The sequence below is a fragment of the Euprymna scolopes genome, chromosome 2 (assembly GCF_053919585.1).
Source record: "Euprymna scolopes isolate OS-2025 chromosome 2, ASM5391958v1, whole genome shotgun sequence".
Classification (NCBI taxonomy): domain Eukaryota; kingdom Metazoa; phylum Mollusca; class Cephalopoda; order Sepiida; family Sepiolidae; genus Euprymna; species Euprymna scolopes.
In genome coordinates, this window is record NC_136483.1 from 34875276 (window position 1) to 34903120 (window position 27845).

The window sequence follows — 27845 nt, forward strand, 5'->3', positions numbered from 1 at the left end:
ATAACCCTTATCCCTGAGTGGCTTCCGGGCCTTGATAAGTGGTGATCACTGTGTAAAAAAAAAAAAAAAAAAAAAAAAAAAAAAAACCTGGGTCAAATAATCGATAAAGATGGCAAATGCCCAGACCCAGACAGGGCGACCGTTATTAAAGAAATGCCGGCACCAGTAAACATAACTCAATTGCAGAGTTTTTTAGGTTTGGCAAATTATTACCAGGGGTTCATCCCAAATATGCACAAATTGCGTGCACCACTTAATGAATTGCTGAAAAAGGATAAGGCTTGGGAGTGGACAGAAGATTGCCAGACATCATTCCAAGAAATAAAAAGAATCCAAACTTTAAAACTATTCCTAGCGCATTTCAACCCACAGTTGGACATAATAGTAGCTAGTGATGCTAGTCAATATGGCATTGGGGCGTGCATGCTACATCGAATGCCGGATGGCTCGAAACAGCCTATTGGTTTTGCATCACGGACTCTATTGTCAGCGAAAAAGAATTATTCTCAGATCGAGAAAGAGGCTCTAGAAATTATATTTGCAGTTTCAAAATTCCACCGGTTCTTGTACGGAAGACATTTTTTTCTACAAACCGACCATAAGCCGTTGATATCCATTTTTGGATAAAAAAAAGGACGTCCAACATTCACTGCGAACTGACTATTAAGATGGTGAACTATTCTGCTGAACTATAATTTTACAATTCAATTTCTCCCCTCAAAACAACTAGCCAATGCAGACGGTCTATTGAGACTGATTCCTGCCAAAATGGAACCTCTTGAAGATTCAGTAATCACAGCACTACATATTAATAGTAAAATGTAAAAACCATGATAAACAATATTATCCGCTAACTGTCGGTTACACTTCAGAAAATTAAGTCAGAATCCCTAAATGACAATTTCATTCAAACCATGAAGCAGAAATTAGCACTGGGTGACACCAGTTCAGATATTTTTTTTCTGGTTGCCACGAAATACTGTTATATGGTGAAAGAGATTTTCACATGGGGCATCCAGGAATAAACAGAATGAAAAGCCTAATGAGAAGTTTTGTTTATTGGTCAGCTATAGACCAAGATATTATCGACATGGGGAACAGATGCAAAGGCTGTGCTTTGGCTGCAAAAGCACCACCGATAACATATAAACCTTGGCCTAAGGCTGAACAACCATGGTCGAGGATCCACATCGATTATGTGGGACCTGTGGAGGATTTTTATTACCTGGTAGTAGTTGACTCTTACTCTAAATGGCTAGAGGTACTAAGATGCAAAAAACCGACCACGGCAAAAACAAATTTGTTATTGGAATTGTTTGCTTGGTTTGGGGTTGTAGACTGTTTGGTTAGCGACAACGCTACACAGTTCACCTCAACAGAATTAAGAGAATTCTGCAAGACGTATCAAATCAAGCATATTATGACAACCCAGTACCACGCCAGAAGTAACGGCCAGACCGAACGCTTCTTCGATACGCTTAAAAAGGTATTAACAAAGGCGTCCGGTACACTGACAGAAAAGGCCCTTCAGTAATTTCTGCAGGTTTACAGAATCACGAGAAATCCAAACAAACCAGATGCGGGATCCCCAGCAGAAATCATGTTTGGACGAAAAATAAAATCCGTATTTGATAAACTGCTACCCAAACACATAGTACACAATAGAACCTCTACAATGCCAACGAAATGGTTTAACAGCTGAGATAACGTGTATTTTAGACATTTTAGAAATAACATTTCTTTTTGGGAACAGGACACGATCTTACGAAGAATCGGCCATGTTACATACATCATTCAGGGCATAAAGTTCCAACATAAGAGGCACCTGAACCAAATCAGGAAACGCTTCTACAAGGATCAAGAAGAACCACTGCAGGACGGCAGTGAGGCGATTGAAACTGTATATGACTGTTTTGACATAGATCCTCCAAAAGGGATGTCAGAACCGAGACGCTCTGGCAGAAAGAGGAAGCGCACAGACCCGTTGGTGGTCTGCCCCAAAAGAAAGAAATACTGATTTTCACAACCGCGGAAATCAGCTTGGGGGGGGGGGAAATCACCCTCCAAATGGACTGTTCTATCCATTATATAAACCATAGACCTTTTCATCCCAGGTGTGGATTAAACACCAGAGCGACCCTCGCCTGCTCGGTCACGTTTACTACTCTTTTCAGTTATAACCTTTTTACGTTGTTGTTCCAGTAATACATTGTTTATACTCTATTCCGTTGTTCCATTTTCTTTGTGGCTTATTGCAAGCCATAACAAAAACCGATTTAAAAAAATAAATATTGCTTAATTTGCTATTAAACCTGTTATTTTTTTTAAATTTGGTCTCAATCGCACCGGGAAACGTCCAGAAGCAATCAGCTTTGATCAATGTGGGGCAAAACTCCTCTCATATCAGACAATTGCTATTCAATCTGGACAACGGGGAGCTGGTTTCACCCTCCCCAATATCTTGGGGAAAAAACCAGTCAAAGTTGGGTAAACAAACCCAAACGCTGCCCCGCAGCAAAAGTGAACTGCGTGACTTGTATTTGACCTAATTAATGAGGTCAAATAGAAGCAGCAGCGGCCACGTGTAGTTAAATAAATAAATTCAAATGTGTATCAGTTGTATGGCGCAGTGGCCAATGGTTAACGTCGCATGTTTTTGTTTCACACTTTAATTTCCAACTTTACCTCAAGGGTTCGGGTTTGATCCTCATACTCACCTACCAAAACTTTTTTTTATTATTTTAACCCCCCACCCCCACCCCGGAGTTTTGATTTACCCAAAACCACACACACCTCCAAACACCAGGCAACGCCAGGTACCCCCCCCTAGTCTTATATAAAACAAAAAGTAAAAATTGTAGAGTTATAAATTTTAAGCCCCCCCCCTCCATGTTTGAAGTGTTCCTACGTGTTTTTAAAATGTTTGGAACCTATGATCCCTCCTCTGTTCCTACCTTATCTCCCGCTTCCTCCTTCTCTTTCCCCTGCCACCAAACTTGAAAATATGCTTACGAATATGTCTCATTGATCCCTACGTGGCCAAAAAGTGGGTGCTCACTTTACGTTAAGTTTATGTAGGAAAGTGATCCTATTCTATAATGTTAAATTTTTATTATATTTTCCATTCTTTTTTTCATGTTGTCTTTCAAGGCCGTTGAAAAGTATTTGCCAAGAAATAGTAGATATTGATTTCTTTTTAAAGGATAAACAACACTGGATGAGGTTGTAAAAAAATACCAAACTTTTTGCTACAATGCTTTATTTTTATAAAAAGCAAAAAATAATTCATAAATTGATCTTAACACCATTATCTGCAATATATCGTATTCCTTAAAAATATACAATCTTTTGAGCTACTGCATATTGGCTTTCTAAAAAAAAAATATCACATTAATGGTAATTGTGAAGAAAAATATTAAGAATAATTATCACTACTTTTTTTAATCCTTAGAGTAAAAAACAAATTAGTGAAGAAACTTGTTTGTCAAACTTTCCTTAAATGTTTAACCTTAACAGGGCTAGCAATCTGAACTAAGAGATTCGGCTGGACAAAGTGTAACAGTATCTGTTCCTATTCATTTGCCTACCCATGGGGGCAAAGTTAGACACAATATCAGTGTTTTAGTATGAGGAAAATTTAGCCCCAAAAAAAGTGGGTACTGGATTTCTGAAACAAAAATAAAAAGTACCTCCATCTAGTATGATCATTTCTCACCCAATCAGGGACAGAATAGATACTACACTTTGATCCTAGTCCAAATATATATATTTGCCATGAAAATAGCAATAATTCAGAGAGAGGCTCGCAACATCTCTTCTGTGGAAAAGAGATTGCAGGGAAGAGAAAAGGGCACCCCCGACTAGGCTACAAAGTTTATTTTGTCAAGACAGGATAAGGTGCTTCTAGCAGCTCCTGCCCAGATATGGCAATAGTACTCCATCCTTGGATGTACCTGGCTCTACCAGGTAGAGAATTGCATCAGCACATAGGCATATGGGTACATGCCTTTTTGATCTGATATGTGTTTACTACACACACACACACATACACATTTTCAATTATGCACCGGTTACCTGCCCTTGTCGTGATTCCCATTTCAGCTGACAGGTGGCATTTGTCTTGGTCTGTTTCTTTCTAAATTTCTTTCACTTTTCTCGCTTGACGTCGACATGACAACACATTCTTCCTGTCTGTCTATGTGAGGGACATGCTTTTAACACACGCTTTGACAGAAGCGTAATCCTTTCAAGGTAGGATGAACTATCATATATATCCACATACACATACACAATGAACATTCAATGCATCCAAACACATATATGCATGAGAATATATATGCAACAACTTTCTAACTTACATACACATGTGTCCAATGAGCTCATATGTATAATGGACAATTAACTTCATGCATGATATATACACACACACACACATGTATACACAAACACACATTGGATTATTCAATACTTCTATGTAAATAAATAATCTTTGTATATATGTAATTCGTAATCCTGTTTTAGCGTGCTTCCCTTAATGCTTCTTCTTAAATGTACTTGTAAAACTTGCTCTCTATTTTTGATTGTTCTCTTACGCTGTTCCAACTTCAAATGACGACCTTTGACCTTCGAGTAATCGAACACGCAGCCTACAGAGCGATAACCGCCGATCTCTATATCTCGTAACAAATCCGGAGCAGATATATACTGGAGCGGTAGAAGGATCCCACCATTTTCCAGTGACCTTGGCAATGGATTTGATGTATGTGTTTCATTTTAGATCAGGAGTAAAGGTCAGACCCAGAAGTTTGTCAAAACATGGAGCCTCCTCATGATGAGAATCATTCATTTCAATTGACAGGAATCAGAGCATTGATGATGTAAAGATAGAAGCTTGGTTTTAGATGCATTAAAATTAACCAGCCACCTCTTTCCCCATTGCACCACATGTTCAAGATCAGAGGAGAGAGAATCAGAGTGAACTTCGTCATTTACGCCCTTTGATGTGTTGCCACAGATGGTAATGTCATCAGCATAAATATCTACGAATGATCTTAGTATGTGATTTGGAAGATCATTGATGTAGATCAAGGAGAGAGTTTGGCCCAGGATGGATCCCTGAGAGACTCCAGCATCATTACTGTGAGCTTCTGATTTCTGCCCATCAACCACTACTCTTATAAACCTACCAGAGAGAAATGATTTAATAACTGAGAAGACATTTCCAGCTATACTGTAGCTGGAAATTTTGTGGAATAGACCTTTATGCCATACCCTATCAAAGATCTTTGGTATGTCAAGAGCAATTACCCTAGAAAGGAAGCCTCTTTTGAGAGATTCACTAATCCTATGAGATATAACCATTAGCACATCTGCTGTAGATCTAGCAGAATGGAAACCATATTGCATGTCACTAAGAAGGTTATTTTTGCTGAGGTGGTTGATTATTTCTCTATTTATTTAACAGATTCCATCAACTTACTCATACATACATATATAGTGGATAGCAAAAATATTTGATACATTGTTTTTTTTTTTCATATTTCTCACGAAATATCAAGTTAATTTGAATGAAATTTACTGTCAATCTAGTTGGGCCCTATTGCCTTTCTAGTCTTTTGGAGAGTGTCCAGGTTAAAGCACCATAAACAAGGACAGAATCCATCACTGGTCTGAAGAACTGCCTTTTACGTTTGTCAGTTAGCCTTGAAGTCCATACTGACCACAGCTTATCTAATGCAGCCCATGCTTTTGAGATGTGAATTTCGATATCTCTCTTTGTGGAACCTATATTGCTGCCCAGGTACATAAACTCAGTGACTTCTTTCAGTGTTGTTCCATCTAGAGCTTTTACCCCCCCCCCCGCCCCCTCTGTATTACAAAGATAACAACTTTTGAACAACCTCAATGGTTTCGTCATCCAAATATGTATTTCAAATCTTACTCATCTACATAGTTTTACACTTCCTACAGACAAATTGATTATCACTCTCAACTTACTAGTAATTTCACTGCACTTCTTGTGTGTCTAAATACCACAAAATATTAAATTCCATTTGACTCCTTTTCCAAAAACTGAGCAGGGTAACTTACCTCTTTTTAGGACGCTATGGCTACTGATCATCACTTTAGTCCTTGGTAGCATTTCCTCTCTGACTTTTAGTTTCCATACCCTTCCTCCAAGTCTTTAACTTAACAAGTAGGTCTTCCATTTTTTTTCACAGTCAAGTACTAAATCAGTAGTATACAGCATCTCTTTCAGATCAGCCCATACAAAACTCTCTGGACAACATTTCTTAAAAAAACAAAAAGTAATAGATTTAGTGCAGAACTCTGTAGAGTGGAAAAAGACATGATCAAAACCAATAAGTCTGTTCATATATTATTATATAAAGTTTATTTACAACTCGATAAAACGACAAAAAATGAAAAGTTCAAAAGTTCTAGGTAAAAAAAGTGTTATTTTTTCTATATGTGTGCATGCATACATTTAGAAGTGAGTTTGCTATATTTAGCAGTCCATGACTATGACTTGTATTGTTTACCAAGATGCCTGTAGCTATGGTTAGATTTAGTTACCTGCAAGGAGTCTGTATAGTAATGTTATAACTGGCAAAAGTTGTTTGGCAAGTTGGTCTCTCACTGGTGGTTGTGTTTGGGTTCTCACTTGTATAGCGAACACTTTTGCCCCGGGTAATGCCAGGTACCCTTCTAGTCCATTTTTTAGTAAAAGTTAAAGTTTTGTAGACATTGCTATGGGTTTTTTTTGTATATTTGTGAAAATTCTGCTGTGAAGAGATTCAAAACTTGGCTTAAAATAAACATTGCTTTGAAACTGCTGTAAACAATTTTAATACTTTTTTGTATAATCTTTACTTGGAATATGACTTGAAAATGATTTCAAACATATATATATATATATATATATATATATATATATATATATATATATATATAGAGAGAGAGAGAGAGAGAGAGAGAGAGAGAGAGAGAAAGAGTGTGTACTTTTTTGATTTTAAAATTTTTTTCAAAGTTGAAACAAGATTAGTGATTAAAATAAGAACTATAATAAATAAATAACTTAGTATCATAATTATGCTTATCCTTAAGCTAATATTTGAATATTAGCATTCAGTTTTAGTAAAAGGCATTTCTTAATATATCTTGAATTTGCAATAACCAGAATTTTCAAGTGTCTTGCTAGTATAAAGGTGAATATTATCTCTAATATTCATTTAAATATCATAGACTCCTTCACAATAAAAAATAAAATAAAATGCAACATTCAAGAACAACACCAACAAATAGCAAACAATTCAAACATGGCGTTTATATATTATTAAAAAAGTTTTATTAACACAGTAGTTTTTTTTATTAGTGGTGTGGATGATTAACTCCATTTTGCCTGGTAATCCATTACTAAATTATTAAGGTTGATGTTCATTAATATGGAATTAAAATCCATTATATGTTTTTATTAAGAAAAGGATGTAGACAACTACATATAAATCCATATGTCTGGATAAAAGAGAAAGATTTAGAGAAAGTCATTCATTGCAACTTACATAAATAGAAATCCCTTGGCAAGGTATTTATCCATTAGCGTAAATCACCTCACCGTGCGTATTTCCTGGTACATAATTTTTACATCTCACGATGGAGTTAGGAAGAGAGATGTTTCTCACTAAACTGATTTCTCTGCTTTATCGTTATTTTCATGGCAGGTGCTCAGCTGAGCTCCATTCTATGGTCCCCCCTCGCCAACTAGCAGAAAACACTATCACTAGTTTCCCCCCACTCTTTATCTGTGCCTAAACCTAAGTGTAGATTCCATGAGCAAAGCTTCTTTTCTTTGTCTTTACTCTGTAGTATTTCACATGCTTTTACAAAAGTTTGTGCACATGAGAACTTGTTTGTAGCTAGATTTTTATTTTATTTGATCAATTAATACAATTTTATTATTTTTATTAAATAAAACTATTAACCATGTTTTAAATATGATTAAAACTAAGTCCATTTTTATCATTAATTCGGTCAAATGGAAGCAGCAGAGTTAACTTTTATTGCGGCCACCAGTTTTTAATGCTTAAATAAATTCAAACATGCTTTGTTGTATGTCGCGGTGGCCCAGTGGTTAGTGTCGCATGCTTTTTTTTTCACACTTTAATTTCCAACTTTGCCTCTAGGGTTCGGGTTCGATCCTCATACTCACCTACCAAAACTTTCTTTTTTATTTTAACTCCCACCCACCCCCGGAGTTTTGATTTACCCAAAACCACACACACCTCAAAACACTCGAGCATCGCCGGGTACCCCCCGCTAGGTTTTACTAAAGAAATGTTTGAAGTCTTGGCTTCTTTAAGGCTACTTTGTCTTTACTCTGTAGTATTTCACATGCTTTTACAAAGGTTTGTGCACATGAGAACTTGTTTGTAGCTAGATTTTTATTTTATTTGATCAATTGATACAATTTTATTATTTTTATTAAATAAAACTATTAACCATGTTTTAAATATGATTAAAACTAAGTCCGTTTTTATAATTTTTTCATGTTATTCATTAGAAAATGGCCCGACGTATGAACTCTATGCAATTAAGACGCAGACAATCAGATGCAAAATGGAGAGCCAGTGTGGCCAATTGTTATAACACCCTGAATATGATGACAACTATTTCCAGCAATAAGAATAAATCAAAGAAACCATGTTCAAAGGTAAGAATTTTCTGACTAGTTCAACATTTTTTTAGAGGTTTAGGATTTTGGGAATATTTTTTTTTATTATTATTATTTTTTTAGTGATTTGATTTAATTTTACTTCCAAACCTATTGGAAATTACTTAAAAAAATAAGCATCTTAATTTAAGTTTTTAGACAGGTCTTAAGGGAAATCATTTTGGAAAATTTTTTATTGGGATCAATTGACCTTATATTTAAACAGCAAATAGCATTATCTCACTCAGACTTGAACAAAGATCCTTATTTTTTTAAATAATTTCTAATGAGTTTCAAATTATTATAATTAGAAGAAAACAAAAATCTATCAGGTTGACAAGAAAGTTCTTAACTTTTAAATTCTGATGAACATATCTCGACTCAAACAAAAATTTATTGATTGAAATAAGCACCATTTGAATTAACACACTTTTGCCAATGCAAAACAAGTGTGTTTATGCCACTGATGTAAAAATCTTGCATTCTGGTGGCAATGAAGTCGCTGAAGGCATTTTTGATATCGCTTAAGTTTTTAAAGCATTTCTTATGCAGAAAGCTGTTGAGATGCTTGAAAAAGTGATAGTCAGTAGGTGATAGGCCTGGAGAGTATGGCAGATGAGGCAGAGTAATGTAGCCCAATTCGTTCAACTTCTGCAGGGTCAGTTTAGCAACGTGCAGTCAGGCATTGGCATGGAGGAGAATTGGGCCTTTTTTGTTGACTAATGCTGGGTATTGTTGGGTATTATTGTCAAAGTTTCTGATGCATTTCATTTATTTGTTGACAGAGTGCTCCTTTTTTGAGGAGCTGGATGTTCCCTACATTAAAAACCAACCTTGTGTCTAATTCATGTCTCATGGTGAGGCAAGTAAATAGGGATATTAAATTGCATCCATTGATTATACACATAAATTTACATTATAAATGACTTCAAGCAAACACCATGAATACATGTTTGAAGATATTAATAAGTTGAAGTATACAAACTTTTACTAAAATGGCTGGATTTATCAAATAAATAACATAAAAAAGAGTTGTTATACAACAAAACAAATTAATTTTGTTTTTGATATATAGAATTTTTAAAAGTATATTCTGATACTAATTCAGATGTTTTTCTATTTGTAAACTATGTATTAATTTTTTTATTTATTTTCTTTCTTTCTAGGCCTATATTCTTCAGAAGACAGTAAATTACATTTCTCATCTTGAATCTACACTTTCGGCATTTCTTGATGAAAAATGTAAGTTGTTTTATTTTTAATTGCATAATTAAACTGATTATTTTATAGCAGTTGCTATTTACTTAATGTACTTTGAAAAATAGAAAATAAAAGGCAGCTTTATATAGTTATTGAAATTATAAAGACATTGTAATTAAAAAAAAAAACTCTTTACTGGGCTTATTTTATTTATTTTTAAAATTTGTGAAAAGATCCTTGAACTTTCAATTTTTAATTAAATTTTTTTTATTTTTTAATCTTCAAATTACTTTCCATTGAGTAGCAAAGTTTTCAGATAATAACATTTTCCATTGTTTAAATCTACTTATTAAAGATTTAGGTGTTCAGTTGACTAAAGTAAGTTTTAACCTAAAACACTTTCAAATTGATTTTTCCCTAATGACTTTTTCACCATTCTCTAGAATGTGGGAAAAATCTGGGATTACTATATCAATTGAACACCAAATTCTCAGATTCTTTAAAAAGAAATTTGTAAAACTTATCCAACTTTTTGGAGAGGGTGGTCAGTTCGCTATTTAAGTTGAATGTAAAATGGTAAAGTAAAGTGCTCAAAATGCTGAAAAGCTGTTTGTAAATTATATTTCTTGAATGAAGCATCAATAGTTACTTCAACCAATAAACATTCATGTCAAAACAAGATTCTTCTCCATCTGTAAGAAAAATTATATTAACACTCACATTAGAGTTCAAACATTTTTATATTTTTTATTTGCTTGAAATACTTGGCTATTTCAAAGTAGACTATTCTTTATCTCAGACCAAGTTTGTGGCTACCAAATCTAAATCTAAAAGCAAATATATATATATATATATATATATATATATATATATATATATATATATATATCTAAAAGCAAATATATATATATATATATATACATATATATATATATATATATATATATATATATATATATATATATATAAACAATAGAATGCAGATCTGATTTAAGGTAATGTCTTTTCTGAATGTAAACATAAATTTTGTTTTGAAAATGATCTACTTCTAGATCTATGAATAACATTTAAAAATGTTAAATTTTGTGTTTTTCATTGAGACGTTTTGGAATGCTGTTTTGGCCTTTTCTTCTGATAAATCATCTTTGGAAAATTCAAGATATTTTCTGCATATCTTGTCTGTCTGTGTGGATGACACAATTACCAAAAAGCAATGAGCCACTTCACTGATAAAGATACATTCATTGGAATTTGAATTCTATTGTTTATATATATATATATATATATATATATATATATATATATATATATATATATATATATATTCAGAATATGAGAGATTATGTAATAATTTCCACAGCCAAATAACGTCGCAGTGACATATGGCCGAGTGGTTCTAGACGTTGTATCAAAGTTTACAGTTACCCAAAGGTGGTGAAAAGTAACATTCAAAACAGAGAATCAGCAACTATGTCCCAGAGCCTAGCTGGAGTTCGAACACGGTACCCCCGTAATAATAATAATAATAATAATAAAGGGTTGGGTTCAAGATTTCTAACAAACGGTTCCCCAGTTCGATACAAAACACCTGATGAAGGCCGGAGGGCAAAACGGCTGAAACGTTGTGACTATAACAACCAAGATGAGGAAGTCAGTCCGACAATCTCAATAAATGAAAATACCTCATCTCAAAAATACAGACAATTACTAAAGATACATTCATTGGAATTTGAATTCTGTTGTTTATATATATATATACACTTGTGCCCGATATTATTCATACCCCTCGGATCTTTGAGATTTCTATAAGAATATTGCTCAAACCAGAAGGTAGACAATATTAAAGGGATTTCAAACAATAAATCAAGCATAAGCATTTAATTTAAACTCAACAAATAAATAAATTATGCAAGTTTGAAACAGTATACAAAGAAAAACAATAATGGCACTAGTTCAAAATTATTCATACCTCTCTTACTAATAGTCAATAGCATGCCCTTTATTCTTAATAACTACCTGTAACCGTTTTGGATATTTATCAACAAGGTTTTTACAAGCATCAACACTGATTTTTTACCATTCTTCAATGCAGTAGTTCTCCAAATCCCTCAAATTTCTAGGTTTCCGCTTTTTAACCTTAGTTTTCAATATGTGCCAGAGGTTTTCGATAGGGTTCAGGTCGGGACTCTGGCTAGGCCATTCCAAAATATTAATTTGATTATCCTCAAACCATTTCTTAACTATTTTGGCAGTATGTTTTGGATCATTATCCTGTTGAAGGACCCAGTTTGGTCCTAAATGGAGCTTCTCCGCATCCTGTCTAATGTTTTTCTGGAGTATCTCCAAATATTGCTCCTTCTTCATGGTTCCATCTATCTTGACCAAACTACCTGGACCACTAGCCGAAAAGGAGCCCCAAAACATTAGGCTACCACCACCATGTTTCACCGTGGGTATGGTGTTCTTTGGGTTGTAAGCTTCTCCTTTCTTCCTCCAAACGTAAGAAGCATCCATATGGCCAAACAATTCAATTTTTGTTTCGTCAGTCCACAAAATACTTGAGAAAACGGACTCTGAAGAATTCACATGGGTCCTAGCAAACTTTAGACGTGCTGCAAGGTGTTTTCCGGTGTGCAATGGAGTCCTTCTTGGTCTTCTTCCTTTCAGACCATTTTCATGCAGAGTCCTTTGCAATGTTTGCCTTGATATTTTTATGCCAGAAGACTCCAGATTTTCTAAAATGTCCTTAGTAGTGGTGGTTGGATTTGCATTAACACTGCTTACAATTTCCCTGGTGGCTCTAGCAGACAGTTTCCTTTTCCTTCCTCTACCAATCAAGTTGTTTGTTGTGTGGTGGCTCTGGAATTTTTTGATGATGCTCTGTACTGTTGCTGTAGGGACCTCAAATTTCATGGAAATTGACTTGTAACCTAAACCATCCTTATGTGAATTCACAATTTTAGTCCTAAGATCATTACTAAGCTCTTTTTTCTTCCCCATTCTAATAATTTTTATTCTTTTATTGGTTTTCAGTTGATATCATTTTAATTTCTGAAAAATGCAAAAACCGAAATGAAATTAATCAAAGGTTGTATAAAAGCATTCAAAATAATAATCAAACAGGAAACAAACAGTCAGAAACTCGATTAATACTGAAAAAATAAGGGGGTATGATTATTTTTGAACATTGCAGATTTTATAAATAGTTGTATATTTCTTTTATTACAAGTATCCCGAGATTTTAAAATGACGAAAATGATCAGAAGAGGTTTATTAAGAATATGTATCAATATGGACGTAAACAATAAATTCTTACAAAGTTACACCTAATAAACTCAATTTTCAAGGAGGGGTATGAATAATATCGGGCACAAGTGTATATATATATATATATATATATATATATATATATATATATATATATATATATATATATATATATATAGTAATTTAGCTCTACCTACGTATTGAGCACTTTTGAAGTAAATACTTAAAGTTTACACATAAATCTATACTTTCATATATTAATTTTATGTGAGTAAATTAAGTAGTTATACTTAGCTCCTGAAACAGTCGAGCACTCTCAAAAGAATTTATTTCACCACATTAAAAATAGATATGAAAAGAGTAAATTTCAAAACATCGCTAAAAAAACATCCCCACACCTAGCAAGCAAAGCTAAATTATTAAATTAATAGCTCTACCTACCTATTGAGCACTTTTGAACTAAATACTTAAAGTTTACGCATAAATCTATACTTTCGTATATTAATTTTATGTGAGTAAATTAAGTAGTTATATATATATATATATATATATATATATATATATATATGTATATATATGTATATATATGTATATATATGTATATATATATGTATATATATATATATATATATATATATGTGTATATATATATATATATATGATGTCTCGTGTCGTGGGGTTCGAATCGTTCGACTGGTAGTAATCGTGACACCCTGCACTGAAGAATCCCGAAAGGATGAAACACTAGTGTCTGTAGGTATTTAATTATTATAATAAAAAAAAATAATTATATATATATATATATTCAGAATATGAGAGATTATATAATAATTTCCACAGCCAAACAATGTCACAGCCCACAAGAGCCATGACAGTCAACAAAGCGGAAGTCCAAGACTCAAGTTTCGCCCTCATTTGGGCTCATCAGTTAGACACATCCAAACTCAGGATTCAAAAACCAAGCCTCTTGCATTTCACAGTTAGATTTCAGCATGGTTTGCTTGATCTGTGTTAGTTAATAGAATTTTTTGTGTGTGGGGCATTTGCTCAGTTAGCAGAGTGCTTGCCTCGCATGCAAGAGGCTCGGGTTTCGAATCCTGAGTTTGGATGTGTCAAATGAGGGCGAAACTCGAGTCTTGGACTTCCGGTTCGTTGACTGTCATGGTTCTTGTGGGCTGCGACGTTGTTTGGCTGTGGAAATTATTTAAATATATATATATATATATATATATATATATATATATATATATATATATATATAAAATAATAATTGCAAGTATGGCACTAATTTTTTCTTAAACTTTGAAAATAATATCTGTGCATAACAGCAGATAACATAGGCATAACTGTCTTTAAGCATGATTATGTTGGGCGGTTTTAACTGACTTTCATGTATATGTATTGAAAATGATATCCTGAATATCATTGACTCCAAGCCAATTATAAAGCATTTCTTGGCAAATAAATTTTGAAAATGGTTACGTTGAAAAATTGATTAATAATAAATAACCAATAGTAATTTTATTTCTGTGCTATTTCTGTCTGTATGATTTATTAATTTAATATTATTTATATGTTGAAGTGTTTCAGTTTTCAAGTTTCATGTTATATGGTTCAAACATTTGTGTCAATTAATATTTGCTGTTTTTAATTTTTAAAACTGATTTTGATTGAAGCACAAATATGCTAAATATGTTCAATTTTATTGATCTATTTAAATGTTGACAAATGGCTTTAATGAGCTATAATTGTTCTCTGTCTCTCTTGATTATTAGCCCAATCTAATAATGCTAAACCAGCAGTATGAGATCTGATAAATTAGAATTCAGTGTAGAACACTTGTAGAGGACGGGATTGCCTTTTGATATGTAGTTGGTAAAGTCATCCTCTATTGTTAAGTATGAGATTAAAGGAAAGTTGCATGGACTCCTTGTCATAAAATGAAGACACAAAATATACTGATGTATAATTATAACCAAAGTAAATTTATTTACATCATAGGTACAAGTATTAAATTGTAAAACAGCGAAAAGACAATGAATTATACAAACCGGAAGTGAAGGTGTTGTGCCCTCTTGTGGCAAAGAATAATATTGCCAAAGTCAAAGGACGATAATCGTGGTTGCCTTAAAGTCATCCATTGTGTTTGTGTGTTCGCTTGCATGGAAAACTCGATTCCGATATACTTTATTTCATGTTCTACACTTAATTCTGATAAATCAGAATTAAGTGTAGAACATGAAATGTAAATTTTTAAAGTGACACTAAAACGGGTGTATCTAAATGATAAAAAATCAATGAGTGTTAAGAAGAATTCAGCAGTAGAAAAAGGGAGGCTGAGAAAAACAGTATGAAAAGTAACAATTGAAAAAAGAAAAATAGAATAAATTGTCACTGTTGATTTAGTATTATTTTTCAGTTTAGTGTGAAACATTTGAAAAACATGTATTTCTTCATCTTTATATCCTCTGCAGGTAAAATGATCAAGAATGGTTCCCTTCCAAATATAAGTCATACAATTTTAATGATTGAACAAGTCAGGCAAGAATTTTTTAATAAGCAAATTGAGATATTTGCAAAGTGAGTATCTTTGATCATTCTTAGGTGTCCAAATTTAAATGAGTTAATTCCAAACATTTGACAAATTTATCAAAGCAAGAAAAAGCACAATTCAGCATAATTCTGTGGTTTAAGTAAATAGAAAATGAATGAATGTTTGTTATCTTGTAAAAGAAGAGAGGGGAGCGAAATATTAAGGAAGATTACTTTTTTTTTCTTTCACTTATCACAATTACTCTCAACTTCTTTTTCAATTCTACTCCTTGTTTTCTTTCTATCCTGTTTGCTTTCTGTTTTATCACCTTCTTACTTTCAAGTCTCGTAGTTATAAGTCACAATACAAATCCAAAACCTAAAAAGAAAGACTCTACCAAATTCTCTCTTCTATATAGTCATTTTCTCTACCCATAATTCATTTCTCATCATGCATTTTTGCACCAATTCAATCTCTATTCTAATAACAAGCTAAGTATTAGTTTTTGCTCTGGTCATTCATTCAAAACACTTATTTAGTTCAAAATAATTTCATTATTTTTAAAACAAGAATTATATTTTTATTTTTATATTATATATATATATATATATATATATATATATATATATATATATATATTTTATATTAAAAATATTATCTTTGCTACAGGCAATAATGGCTAAAAACAACATAAATTAACACTTTTATCCAGTTATGGCTGATGGAACGAGAACAATTTACCTCTGTAGATTGGATTAAATAAAAGTTTCAGTTTAAAATTATATTCTGATTCTCAAGTTCAACTAGAAGATTCCTAACTTGAAATATATACACTTCAAGAAGGTTGAAGAGGTTACATCATCTGAAACGTTGTGAATATCACAATCAAGATGAGAATAGTAGTCTGAATGATCCAAATTATTAATCCTCATCTCAAAAATTCTGAAACGAAATATTATAATAATGTTGCAATTTCACCATACATAATCTATAATGGAACTGCAATACCTCCTATTTATTTCATCAATATACACTGGAACCTCTAGATACAAAATTAATTTGTTCTGGCTTAGCTTTCATATCTTGAAATTTTCATATTATCAAAGGCGTTTTACATGTCAATCGTCTAATCCATTCCAAGCCCTATGAAAACACTCGTTAAATTTTTAATAAGAGCAAAGTCAGAATGACATAACAGCTTTTATAGTTTTAAATTACCCTTGTCTCCCTGCCCTTCTAGCATTATCTCTTCCAGAGAGCCTTAGCAATAATAAAATGCCATAGGTTATTCCCCCTGGTCAGAAGGAGCCATTCCGCCATGATAACATTGTACAAAAACTACAGCACATGTATCCTTTACTAGTTAATAAAACCTATATTAACAGTATACCAGTCTCTTCTTCCTTTTCAAATATCTTTTCACTTATTACAAGAGCCAAATAGTACCTAATCTAAACATTGATGGCTTCAATTGCTATTTACTTTTTTATTTTTCTTTGATATCCAAATATAAAATTCTGTTTAATAAAAAACGACTGAAAGATATGACATCATAGTTTTCATCGTTATTATAATCATTATTCATACGGTCACAAAATTAATCAAATTTATGAGAATGCAGGCATATAGAAGAAAAAAAATTAAAAGTGAAATGGATTATTTACTTTCTTACAGCTAATTTGCAATTTCTAAGAAAAATAATAACAAACTTCCCCATCCCTTACAAAAACTTTTGGTGGGTGTACAATAAAAATAAAAACAGAAAATCTTTTTTCAAATGTGGTAAAAAGTGTAATGCGTACATTAATCTTTAAGTTTAAAAATAATTTTAATGGGGGGGGGGGTAACAGAAAAAATACATTCAAGTCCAAGAAAAAAATGTTTTTGAATAAAATCGACACAAATATTTCCAGAAAATTACAATTTTCAAATCAAATAAAACCCTGATTTTAAAAAGATTTTTGAAGAATTAGGTGTCTAAAAATAGTCTTTCTATCACTCGTATCTTTTGTATCTTTTCGTATGCCAGAACAAAATATTTTTCACATCATGTTTCGTAAGCTGAAAATTTTGTAAGTATAATCTTTTATATGTAAAGGTGCCATTGTATGTGTGTATATATATATATATATATATATATATATATATATATATATATATATATATATATATATATATATATATATATATATATATATATATAAATTTAGTCACATGTTTATTTGAAAATATTCTATAAGGTTAATTTGAAAATATTAGAAAACCAAAATTTGTTATGAAATATTTTATTAAATGATTAGAATAATTGTTTTTTTTTTTTTTTTTTTTCAATTTTCTCTTAGACTTTCGGTGTAATGCATCTTTTTTAAAGATGTTGTAGTCATCAAATATATGTAATACATTTTATACTTTTAGTCAGCAATACTTTTTGCATTTCTATAAATGAAACAGCAAAATAAATCTCATTACTTTTTGGTTATTTATTTTAAAATTTGAATATTTAAACTGTTTTAAAATGTTAATATTCAATTAAAAATATCTTATTTTGGTGCTATTTTTGAAGTTAAAATGTTAAAGTAAGGTGAGGAAAAGGTTTTTAAAATATTTTTATTCGAAAAATTGAATTGATTTTTTTTCTATTTGAAGAGTTGAACAGATTGGAAAATGAAAACAAAGTTTTGAAAGTTTAATATTGTTTTTAAATAAAACTAGCCCTAAATGTAAAACAACTGAGTTGACTCTTGTTGACTTATGAAATCAACTAGTCATTATTTGGGCTTTTTACAATGGTATATGCTCTCTGGGTACTGTTGTTATATCTATGTACTACTAAAGTTGTATGGATCTTGTTTGTTTATCTCCCTACATCCATTAAAACAAAGATGTGAAAAACCGTGCATAATGTGTTATATTGATGTTTATGGTTAGTGTTGAGATTGAATAAAGAGAGAGATCCAAAGCATGTACACAGCAAAGTGTATATTTTAATTACAATGAAGTACAAAAATATTGTTTAGGCAGAAGAGAGTTTCTGTGATCAAAGAATTATATGGAGAAGTAACACTCAGCTTACGTTGATTTTGATGAAAAGTAAATTTTGCATGTAACATGATAGATAACATCACTAAAAGTAAAAGATGACATCATTCATTTAAAATAGAGATGGCGGATAGCCATTTACAGTGGATGACACCATAACCAACCAAAAAGAAAATCATATTTCCAATAATCCAAACTCACAAACCTCATTTCAAAATTTTCAAAAAATAATATTCTTTAACATTCACTAAATCTCCAGTAGATGACTTGTGACCATTTAGGTTACAGGTTATCTAGATAAAAATAATAATAAAGCCTCAAACCTCACCTCCCATCTCTGATTTGATTGATGACATGAGGTTTGTGAGGTTGGGTTATTGGAAATATGATTTTCTTTTTGGTTGGTATATTCACAATGTTCTAGTTGATGTAACTTCTGATCTTCAGGTAAATATTTTAAAACTTGAGAATCTTTGACAAACTCAATGACCTGAACCAAATTTTGGAATCTTTATTTAATCTATGAAAGTAGATTGTTCTTATTCCATCAGGTATGATCAAATAGAAGTGTTCATTTATGTTATTCTTAGTGATTATAATCTGTATCATGCTTCAGAAGACTGTCACTTAAAACTTATTGTTAACCAATGCTTTTAACTGCTATGCTATAGTTTGAATAATTATGAATGATTTATTTATATTTTAGTGGATTGACAATGAAAAAATGTTCCAGTGGTCTTGATGATCTTTTGAATAAAGCTTTTGAAATTAATAGCACTGTTTTATCAACACCTGAAACCCAATTAAATGTAAGTTTGGTTTGTATGATGAAACCTACTATTTTCCATCCCACCATGTAAAACTGTTTGTAAATCATTTTTTTAATTCTTTGGAATACTACCAATTAAGCATAACATTTTATGATTAACAAAGAAGCATTTTGAAAATCATAATTTAATGTGTAGGTGGGAGAAGGATTGTCTGTTTACCACATCAATTTAATATAAATACAATCGACTTTCCAAAACTAATGCCTTCTATTTTTTATTCTTTTTTAGTTTTTTATTTGTAACTATAAATCTATGCTTTCCAATAGAATATATATTGATTGAGATATTTACGAGAGATGTTTCAAAAGTAATATCTCTTATTTTTTATTCCACTCGAATGGATCAGAGGAGATTGGAACATGCAGTCATGACATGAAAGTTTTATCTTTCTGCTGCAGATATTGACGGTATGAGACTCGCTAAGCAACCCCTGTCATGGATGTGCATCAGAAGCAGAGCTGCGTCATTGAATTCCTCCATGCTGACAAAACTGAACTGATTAACATTCACCATGCATGTTGAACGTTTATAAAGCCAGTGCAGTTGATGTCAGCACAGTTAGGAGATGGATTTGTCAATTTCATAGTGTTGACAGATGACAAGACACACCCTAGACTTTTGCAACCGAGGTATCAAAGAAAGCTGGCAAAAGTGCATTGAAAACGGTGGTGACCATTGTAGAAAAATTAATTTTGAGCACTAAAAGTTGCTCATTTTAATGATACCACTCCCATCTTCGTAGCTCTTCAACATTTTAGTTTTTGAGTTAAAAAATAGGAGACCTTTGGAACAATTCTCATAGTACAATCTTTGACTATTTTCATTTCTATATTTGATTGTTTCTATATGGAAAGAGGGAATAAAGAGGGAATCTTTGCTATTCCACAGAGTTATTTTTTTTAAATGATCCTCCTCTTACTAAAAATATTGATAACCTGTAAAATAGACAAAACTAACACTCTATATAATATTTATTATTATATTAAATGTTTTAACTTTTTTTTTTAACCTTTTTTTTTAACATGATTTTTGTATAATAAAAAAAAAAACTTTGCCAAGATTTCTACACAGAAATGCATTATTTATTAAAAAAAAAAGTGTTTTAATTTTGTTAAGTTTTGTAATATTGTTTTCTTTTTTTAAACCTATGTTCATACTTAATTGGAACTGATATTTATTTGTTTTGATATTTTTTGCATTGACCTTGGATCTCTTGCGGCAATTCCAACACCTCTTTCTTGCATGTGATGTCACAAATCACATATATTCTTGTTCAAGTCTTTGGAGCCTTGCATTATTCACTTCACCTTATTAATATGTCATAATAGTAGCAGACATATTTTTTATAAATGATGCTCAGGATTACAAGGCAATGAACCCTCCACAAAATATGACCTTGTTTTACATTCTGTCTTTGTAGGAAGTTAGATAAATTCTCAAACATTTTGAAGTGTGTAACCTAATACTAATTTTGTTCATATTTGTGCAAAAAATTTTTGTGTTACCCATGAAAAAAAAAGTGTTTTAATTTTTTGTATATTAAAAATTTTCTGATTTTTTTTTTCTTATTTAGGAAACACCAGTATTTGAAAGTATATATTCAGAAGAGTCCAAGAATGAATTTTTGGAAAATTATCAGGAACCAAAAAAATGGAGATTAGAGATTGAAAATGACTCCACTGAGGTACTATCCAGTATGTTTTCACCTTACATGCAACGACAGCCAGACTACACTTTTGACAATGATTTCAGCTCCACCTCATTACAATCATCATCATCACCATTGCTGTTGTCATCACAGTCATCATCATCATCATCATCATCATCATCAACAGCATCATCAGCATCATCTGCTGTTTGTAAATTTAAGGAATGGTCATTAGGTTTTTCTGTAAATCAATTCTCAAGAGATTCATTCAAAACCGAAATAAAAATAGAGAAAAACTTGTTTGAAACACCGAAAAAGCAAACAGAAATTTCAGAGAAAAAGTCAAAAGAGAACCAATCATCTTCCGAAAGTTGCTTGCTGTCTAGACCGGTAATTATATTTTGATTCATTTGTTTGGCAGGTAATTTTTAATTGAAGAATCAATGAAACATTTTTTTTTTACTTCATTTTTAATGTATGCATCAATCATTATTTCTATTATGTATCGTGGAATAAATTTATAACTTAAAATGTTGCAGCATTAAGAATTTTTTTTTTAAATTCAATTTATGACATTTTTTTTTAAATTCAATTTATGACATTAAATAATCAATTCTTAATGCTGTAATATTTTAAGTTATAAATTTATTATATTTTTTACTAGAATATCTTGTTCTTTTTCTTTTTCAGTTTTGGATTTCCTTTATTAATATAGTCTGATTAATCTTAAATGATTCAAAAACATCAGGATAAAAAAAAACCTAGTCCTCTAACTTTTCCATGTTTAAGCTTAATCATATTACTTTTCATGCTCGCATGTTTCTATTGTAATATATATATATACATATATATATATAAAATAGTACGTATGCCGCATAAAGATAGCACCTGCCCTGTTTTTATGTTTTATGGAACCATTATGTCAGAGTTTTTGAGAATAGCTTGCGTTACTTTAAAATTAACAGATTTTATACCACCAGTTTCTAACTTAGTAATAAGGATGATAAAACAAGGTGGGGATAAAAATAAAATATTTAAACAGTTAAATAAAGCATTTGTTCGTTATCCTGATGCTTTTGAATCATTTAAAATTAATCAGACTATATTAATAAAGGAAATCCAAAACTATATTAGCAATGTATAAAATGTATTTATAATTACATATAATAAAATAAAATAATATTGTATACTGGAAAAAAAAGTGACCCACTGAGTCAGTCTTTGAGCTCAGGTTAGATTGTTTGAATAAGAAAAAATGAGTTTGTAAAACCAGTTCAATATGAATTCAGGTAAAAAAGGAATAGCCAATGTGATATTATAATGAAAGAAAAAAAGGTTTATAGAGTATAATATAAAGAAGAGACAAACCTTTGTGAAAATTATTAAGATCTGAAGCAAAGATCAATGTTCAGTGCAATATGTAGTCATCCATAGGAAAGTCCATATAGAAAAAAAGTGGATAAAATTATTCTGTTACAACAATTTTTATAATGTTTATCTTTTGATGTTTTTTTTAAGATTTTTTTTGTATACAACTCACTATTTTTATAAGAGTTAAAGTTTATAAGTTTAAATATAACACTAACACCTCACTGCTCAACTCCCCACATAATCGCCTGTTGACATGATCCCAATTAGTAGCTCCTCACATTCATGTAGCACTATGCTTTGTTTAAGAGTGAAAAAGAGTTTTGGAAAAAGTCTTTGTTGATAGGTCGGACTTATGTTTGAAATAACATACAGAAAGGGGTCACAAAATACAACTTATGGACCTCCATAATATTGCTGCAAGCATCTTGCTTTTAAAGATAACATCAGCTCTAAAAGTTAGTAGAATACAAGCAAGCTTCTTTTTTTATTTTTTAACTCAAGAAGTTGAAGAGCTATGAAGATGGAAGTAGTATCATTAAAATGAGTAACCTTTTGTGCTTTGGAATTTATTTTTTCTACATAATCACAACCATTCTCAATGCACTTTTGCCAGAAATTCAATGACACACCTCTGCTTCTGATGCATGCCCATGACAGTGGTTGTTTTCTTAGAGTTTTACACCGTCAATATCTGCAACAGAAAGATAAAACTTTCCGGTTTTGCATGCATAAGTTTAGTCATCATAACAATGCAATTTGCAATCCCCTCTGATCCATTCTAAAAGAAAGGGGGGGGGCATTACTCTTATAACACATCTCATACATTAAAAGAAATAATAATAAAATAAATAATTTATTAAGCATGACTGGTTATGATTGAAGGAAGAAAGTGACCATTATATGGACAATATTGTTTATCTGTGACGTTCCACTAAAATATTTGTGCTTTTATTTTTATTTCAGTTACAAGAAGGAAACTCATTATTTACACCATTAAAAAGTCCACCTGTAGTTGACTTGGATATCTCACCAATAGATACACCTTACAGAATGCAACTCTCCAACTACCTTCCAAGTAGCTTTTTATACTCAGTAAGTCATTTATGTTTTATACTTTGTATAGAATTTGATCAGATTATATTTTAGGAGTCACATATTTTGATGATCTATTTTCTTTAACTGTAAAAAGACAGGTTGATTATTGAATGTTTGACCCAGAATCCAATCAGTGGTCTGGGCATAGGAATACAGTAATTTGTTGGACTATTTCTTCTAGCATCTGCATAAGTTGCTTTTTTCCATCTAAGCAGTTGGAGTTAAGAGATCATACAAGCAAAACATGTTTTTTCCAACTAGTCAGTGGCATAATGAATCTATCAAAGTTGCATAAAGTATCTAACTTAATAAATGCAAAGTTTTTCTGGTGCTTCTTTGTTATGATAGCAAAATTCGAAAATCCAAAAAATGACTTTTCATTAAAAAACAGCGGTACCTACCTCCTTTTTATGTCAATTGCAACTAAAAGCAATGCTATCTACTTAATTGTCATGTCGTAATTAGTTAAATATTACTGCATTATTACATGAAACATGTACTTTGGCAGGCACTTCATGAATCAGTGACATCTGCCATGAATTGTAACAAGATGGACTGGAGTGAAAGTGTGTGTGTGTGTACATTTCCCTACGCAATAACTCTGTTAATTTTAAGTCTACAGACTCGAAATTTGATATACAGGGTACTGAGATTTGGGAAAATCTTTGTGATCGGTTTTCGGCCAGAAATTTGGCTGTTAAGGGGTCAAAGTTCAACGATTTGACCTTTGAGAACTCTACCAAACTCCTCCGACAATTTTGGGTCTAAACACTTGAAATTTTAGATATAGGTTCCTTGGACATGGATCTAACTTAATAACTTGATTTGAGCCCAAAACAATAAATGTTAAGGGGTCATAATAGGGATCAAAGTTAAAAAAATTTACCTTTTTTCCTTTTTTTTTTTTTGCTCAGCATACACCTCCAAACACCCGCGCAACACCGGGCACCCATGCTAGTATATCTATAAAAGTGAACGTGTCTGTGTGTGTGTGTGTGTGTGTGTGTGTGTGTGTGTACATTTCCCTATGCAATAACTCTCTCAATTTTAAATCTACAGACTCGAAATTTGATATACAGGGTACTGAGATTTGGGAAAATCTTTGTGATCGGTTTTCGGCCAGAAATTTGGCTGGTAAGGGGTCAAAATTCAATGATTTTACCTTTGAGAACTCTACCAAACTCCTCCGCCAATTTTGGGTCTAAACACTTGAAATTTTAGATATAGGTTTCTTGGACATGTATCTTACTTAATAACTTGATTTGAGCCTAAAACAATAAATTTTAAGGGGTCATAATAGGGGTCAAAGTTTTAAAAAATTTGACCTCTGCGGTCTCTACCAAATTACTCAGACAATTTCAGGTCTAAACATTTGAAATTTTACATAAAGGGTATTCAGAGATAGGGCAAGCTTTTTAATCGTTTTGGGTCGAAAATTTGAGTAACCAATATATAAATGTATATATGTATGTTTGCATGTCTGCCTAAAACTTTTGACCGAGGCGACGGATTTTCACAAGATCAGTATCGTTTTGAAGCTCGACCCTTCAGATGACAAATACTGAAAAATTGGCTAAAAACATTAATTTCTTTACCCTCAACTGGGGACTTTTCTACAGAGAGGGGCCGCTTTTTTTCACTGAAAATCATCCTCTCTTTTCAATTGTCTAACTTAATTTAAACCTCTATCACTTTTGGTTTGGCGGTGGTCTTAACAGCAAAGACATCAGGTTTTTTTCCCGTCCTCTCCTCCTTCGCGGTACAAGTTCGAGCCTGCCTTCCTACTACCACTTTTGCTCAACACACACCTCCAAACACCCGGGCAATGCCGGGCTGAAATGTGACTTTATGTATAAACGTGAAATTTATTTTGAAAACTATTTTCATTAATAATTAATTTTCTATCTTATCATTTTTCGTAATTTTTGGATATGTTACTAAATTCGACATGACAGGTAGATATCATTGGTCTTACTTGAAATTCAATATTTTGATTTTCAAATTTTGGTATTATAATGAAGAAGTATTGTTTTTCTTCAAAACACCTTGTTTTTTTTTTTAATTCACTGATTGTTTTGATTTTAATATAAAAAATAGTTGTGTTTCGTAGGCAAAAATTATTTTTATTTTTCATTAAATAATTCATACATGTTAATAATAAAAATGGTGTTTATGTACTTATGTTACCGTGCTATTTTTAATATGGTATTTACAATTTCTTACGGTCGTGTGTGTGTGTGTGTGTGCGCATACGATACAAATCTATTACTTGCTTTAATCAAACTTAGCCACAGCAACGCATGGCTGTGTATAGCTAGTATTCTATAGTAAGAATGTGTGTGTGTGTGTGAGGACACTTCTCAATCTATAATACTCAACTAATTTTTGATCTACAAACTTTAAATTTGGTATATAGGGTATTCAGACATGTGGGAAATTTTTAATTGGTTTTCATCCAGAAAAAAGGGTTGCTAAGGTGTCAAAATCGAAAATTCATACTTTGGAGTCATCAGATTTTTATCTGTTTGTCAACTGTTTCACAACTGCGCATGCAGGAATTGTTATGTTAAGAATAAGTAGATTTAAAAACGCTTTTTAAAGTTTTAAAGATCATGTCAAGCTGGCCTAATGGTTATTGCACTTGACTCACTGACATTAGGTTTCGGTTTCAATGTCAGCTCGAGTATTTTTTTTTTTTTTTTGCTTACAAAAAGTGAACTGTTTAGGAAAAAACTTAATATCCACATGCATATGTCTCAGTTTCTTTCTGTTTTTTTTTTTTTTACTTCATTTTTTTAAAAATTTAATGCTATGTTTAATACCGGGCAACGCCAGGTTAATTTTCTGGTTGTTCAATAATTTTGTACTTTATCATTTCTTTTGTTCTAAGATCCTTTCTATTTTTTTAGACTCCTGAAAATGAACAAGAAAAGACATTCACTTTCCAATCAATTGATGCACCTAATTCAGTTACACCAAGGTTAGCTTTTGAATCATTTGAAATTATAAGCATAATTTTTTATTTTTTAGGAACCAAGTATATTTTCAAAACCAATCATATGCGTTGGTAAAAATAATTGGTTTAGCATATTACCATATATATATATATATATATATATATATATATATATATATCATTCAAACACAAACGTCTTTTCAATTGTAAACAAAATATGTATATTTTCAAATCGACTTGATCTCAGCATCACATTTTCACCATTAAAAAGTTCTAAATTATTTTCTTAAGTAAGATATGATGCTATGAAGTAAAAATTGAGACATATTGAACATATTCTTTTCTAATGAGACAAGAAGGAGAAAGAAGCAACCTTAGTGGAAGTTAGTGTTCCCAACCATGCTTGGTTAAACAGAGCTGAGAAGTAAAAGATAATGAAATATCAAAGTCTTATGTATAACATGAAAGGAAACTGGAATCCTAGGAAGATTTCTATCATACCAGTAATTATAAGAGCAACTGGACTCATGAAAAAGAATTTCAAAAACTACCTGGCAAATATACTTGGTAAATCAAGTACAAGAGAGATTCAAACAACTGCAGGGACAGTTAGAACCTAAAAAAGATTTCTTGGTTGGAATATATGAGATAGCGGGTGAATGTCAACTTTTATTTCCAGAAATGTTTTCCCCTTGAAAGTTGCACGCTTGTCTTAAATGTTACATTTTAATGACATTTCCCCGAGGGTTCAGAGCCATTACGACTAGTCTGCTTTTGTCTGTCTCCGATGGTGACCAAACTTCTGTACGTGCATGTCAAAATCTATCTTCCTTTCATGACGTCATTAATGTACGTAGCACTTAGCACTAAGATCATCACCTAATGTTTTTATATGTTTATCTAGAAATTGCTATATTATCAGCTAAAATTCCTCTGATAAAATTTCAAAGTTATTGTTAACAAATATTTTATTCTAAACTACATATTTTAGCTGGCATTCCATTTAGACTACCAAACACAATCAATAATGATAATTGACCGGCACACTTTCCGGTATTGCCCCGGAACCAACAATACAATAAGAGTTATTCAGATGACATTTAATCAGGAAAGAGTAAAATGTGAATGAACTGACAGACAAGGATTTTTGTATGTATAAGTTTATTTCAATTCTATGCTTTTTCTTAAAATTGATT

General features: G+C 31.7%; 1 protein-coding gene across 1 annotated transcript in view; it reads left to right on the forward strand.

Moving 5' to 3' along the window:
- Window positions 1-27845, forward strand: part of LOC145303486 (uncharacterized) — a 57451-nt gene that overhangs the window by 12150 nt on the left and 17456 nt on the right. Inside the window, exons 2-8 of the mRNA XM_080144897.1 lie at window positions 8561-8710; window positions 9877-9952; window positions 15652-15757; window positions 19456-19558; window positions 21153-21617; window positions 23562-23690; window positions 26603-26673. Of these exons, the coding sequence (XP_080001023.1) occupies window positions 8561-8710; window positions 9877-9952; window positions 15652-15757; window positions 19456-19558; window positions 21153-21617; window positions 23562-23690; window positions 26603-26673 (1100 nt within the window). The remainder of the gene's footprint in view (window positions 1-8560; window positions 8711-9876; window positions 9953-15651; window positions 15758-19455; window positions 19559-21152; window positions 21618-23561; window positions 23691-26602; window positions 26674-27845) is intronic.